This window comes from Periophthalmus magnuspinnatus, chromosome 16, assembly GCF_009829125.3.
Source record: "Periophthalmus magnuspinnatus isolate fPerMag1 chromosome 16, fPerMag1.2.pri, whole genome shotgun sequence".
NCBI classification, from domain to species: Eukaryota; Metazoa; Chordata; class Actinopteri; order Gobiiformes; family Gobiidae; genus Periophthalmus; species Periophthalmus magnuspinnatus.
In genome coordinates, this window is record NC_047141.1 from 31459332 (window position 1) to 31463172 (window position 3841).

The 3841-nt window shown below is 45.5% G+C and overlaps 1 protein-coding gene across 1 annotated transcript in view; it reads left to right on the forward strand.

The window, feature by feature from the left end:
- Window positions 1-298: 298 nt before the first annotated feature.
- The window catches only part of clstn3 (calsyntenin 3), a 53980-nt gene continuing 50437 nt past the window's right edge, over window positions 299-3841 (forward strand). Inside the window, exons 1-2 of the mRNA XM_033981568.2 lie at window positions 299-312; window positions 559-662. Coding sequence (XP_033837459.1) covers window positions 299-312; window positions 559-662 — 118 coding nt within the window. The remainder of the gene's footprint in view (window positions 313-558; window positions 663-3841) is intronic.

Here is a 3841-nt window from a genome sequence, read left to right on the forward strand (position 1 = left end):
CTCATTTGACCAGCTTGAAATGTTGATTTATTTTCATAGATTCTTTTTCCAGACCCAGGTTTAGTTTGTTTTCATCCCTGAAAGTTTGGGCTGCTCTCCATCGATCTTCCTCATGGTCATGTGTCTGGTCAGCTGATTTTAAACAGTTTTGCCACTGGAGGCAGGACGACAGCGCCATCTGCAGTCCGGCCTCTTCAGGACAGTATCCCGGGTGTGTGAGAGTAAAAAAGCCCCTCGTCCCGGTTTAAAGTCAGATAATTGTTCGCGACACAGTGACTTTTTGTGTTTTTGGTGAGACATGGCTCTGGAAATGTGAGATTATCTGTGGGTTTCACAATGAACTATGAAAAATGACCAATAAATAAATGAATAATCAGGAGCACAGCAGTTGACAAACTGGGCTATACCAAAATGTCAGTGTATTTTTAATGCTGAAAAGTCCTCAAAATGTTGCCTATAACAGGAAGCAGGTGCCCATGAATAGATAAACGTCCCATTTCACAAAGCAGCTTGAACTAAGCCTGAGTTTATCTCCTGACTCTGAGTTTCCTGTTTCAGAAAACGTGTTTGGAGCAGATTTAAACCACAGAGTTTGTTCACTTTGAGTTTAGCTGAAGAGAAAAAGCTTCAGTGGATCCCAGGGGTGGATCACCACGGCAACGGTAAAACAGGAGGCGTCCATCTTAGAGGGACAGGACGTCATGTGACTGGACAGGTTAAAGTCAGGTTTGATTCTGAAATCATTAGTGCGATGCATTAAAATACAAATGTTTTAGATTTTTGTAGTTCATTAAATACTATTTTACGTCTTATCATTTTGCACATGTTAAACTTAAAGGTCTGATATTTCTGAGCATTTGGAGCAGTAACATAAACTGTCCTTTTATATATGACATTAAATACGTGTATATAATTAAGACAATTTAACTGCATTAAACATCTACGTGACATGGAGCTGTTAAATGTGACCAGACTTATTTAAGACGCTATAAACAGTGAGCTTTTTTAGACTTTGCTTCAGTTTGTAATTTATAACAAAATGTAAAATAAATTCTCTTTATAAAGTTAAATCCACATCATTAAACCTTATTTTAGAGACTGTCCAATCTCACCTAAGTCCACATCAGGACTAAACCGGGATCAATTTAGGACCAAGTAACAAGTTTGAACACACTGATATATATATATATTTGGGCCAGATCTAGTCTTGGTTTGGACCTGGTTTAGACCTGGTTTAGACCTGGTTTAGACCTGACCCGTCCAGTTTCAGTCCAGAGTTAGGCTCAGGATACATTGGCTTTTCCAGATGAATATTGTCCAGTCTGAGTCTCCCACAGGAGCAGACTCTGTGACCCGGTCCAGGTTTTATCACCCTGGGTTTAACCAGAGTTAGTTACCATGGAGACAGATTCAGGGTTCAGGTTTAACTCTGGGTTGAGCTTCTAGTTTGGACTTAACCTGCTTCATGAAACTGGGCCAAAGAACCTCCCAACTACAGAAAATGCAACTTTAATTCTGGAGGAGGTTACGCCAGCTCGTTATACAGATGTTATTGTTTTGCCTGGAATGTTCCGCAGTCTAACATTAACCTCATCCATCTCCACAAAGCCATTCAGCTGACATCAAGCCAAGTTACAAGCAAGATCTGCGGAGAGTCCACCCGCTCCAATGCATTTTTCTGTCATAAATCACCTGTTTTTGTATTATTTTTTTTATTTTTTGACTAAATGCAACATAAAAACCTTAAATGCTGTACTGCGGAACATTGTAGTAAAAGCAAAAGCATCTCCCTGAGGTATGATCCAGCAGGGAGCGGACCCCCTTCCCCCCACACACAGTTTACAAGTCACACAGTGGAGCTTTAAGTGTTATTTTTAAACCAATGCTGTGCGTAAATCCGTGCGTAAATGTTGTTTTGGATGCGTCTGCGCCCGTGTGTGGAGGGGACAGGGGCCTAAACGCACCAGGACAGACCAAAAGAGGAGGCACAGGGGTCCAGGTGGTCACTGTGGTCACTGTGGCACATGACGTCATTCTGCAGAGGGGGTTAAGTGCCATGATGAATACTATTAAAACAGCAACGTAAAAAAACAAAAAACAAAAACGTGCGTTGTTGTGTTTTTTTTTAGGTGAGAAGAAGAGCCCAGGATGGATGTGTGTGCAGCCTGAGTCACTGTGAATGTGCGTGGAGCAGCAAAAAAAAAAAACAAACGCAGGCCTCGGTGCGCCACGGGGCTGGAGGGGGCCGGTGGTGGAGCGAGATGGAGATGGAGATGGAGAGGGAGACGGACGCGACGCAGTGTGGGCGGGTAAAGAAGCGTCGAGAGGGAGGGGACGCCAGCACCGTCATATTCCCCCAACGCTCCCTCCCTCCCTCCACCCCTCCCCTCTCCTCCTTCCCTCTCCTTCTCTTACCGTAGCGCGCAGAAAACAAGGACATCCTCCCTCTGGCTCATCCCCGCGCTCCCTACAGCCGAATCTCACGCAGACGCCTTTGAATTGAATTTGATTTTCGCCCTGATTTGAGCCGCGGCCGCGCTGTGATCGTGTCTGCGGGGCTTCGGAGTCGTTTGCGCCGAGGGCAGGGGCGTGAGAGGCGGATGCTGCGCGCGTAAAGACTGGGAACCATCCAGGAGCATCAGCAGCAGTGTCGGCACGGTAATGCATCCACGTTATCACACATTACACCACGTTAATTTCCCCCCTTTTTACGCGTAATCGTCGCGTTTATCCAACATTTACGCGCGATCAGAGCCGTTTTACGCATCAAAGTGAACCGGTTTGTGTGTGTGGGGAAAAAAAAAGCCTGGTGTCGCAGAGCATATTTCAGAACAACCTGTGATCAAAAGCTTTAACCCGCGCTGCACGTTTGATTCCATCGTCCTGACATATGTTTTTTACGCGCCCCTTGGTGAGGAATAGCGCGTATGTGCAGAAATACAGGGCCCCTGGTTGTTATGTCAATGAGCACAAACCCCCCAAGGACTCATTCTATCATTTGTGGCCAGTGCTGAGGCTGCTACATTAAAAGCCTACCTTTCCACCACCTTCATTTGAGTTACAGCTTAAGAGAAGAGAGAGAGATCTGCACAGGGAGGTCTCAAAACACACGAGCCTTCACGGAGCTGCAATCTGTGCTCAAAATGGAAACACCAGCCTGTGTCAGGACAGATCAGGCGATGAGCTGAGACTGGGTTTTCTAGCAGTTTTTCGTGACACCGTGGCATCTGAGCGTGGCTGAGAATATTGACTAGAGACAGAGGAGTGAGCGCATTAAGGAGCCTGCACACCTTTTGAGTCCTGGGTTCAGCTAAACCTGGACGAAACCTGGACGAAACCTGGACGAAACCTGGACGAAACCTGGACGAAACCTGGACGAAACCTGGACTAAACCTGGACTAAACCTGGACTAAACCTGAGATAAACAAGGACCAGAGCAAGGACAGAGTCAAGTCCACGTCAGGATGAAAATGCAAATGGAAACAGGTGTAATTTAGGGTCAAAAAACAACAAGTGTGAACGCGCCGGGTCGTTTTTAGTCCGGGTTTAGTTCTGGTTATGGGTCTGAGGATGTGTTCACGCTTTAAAATTGAGACTAAACCAGGACTAAACCCAAAAACTAAACCTGGATGAGATCAGAACTAAACAAAGACCAGAGCAGGACTAACCTAAATCCACGTCAGGACTAAACCGGGATCAATTTAAGACCAAGGAACAAGTCTGAAAACACAAGGGTCCAACTGATTATATTTGGGCCAGATTTAGTCCAGTGTTAGACCTGGTTTAGACTGGGCCCATCTAGTTTTACCCCCAGATTAGACCAGATTTAGACTAGGCCAAT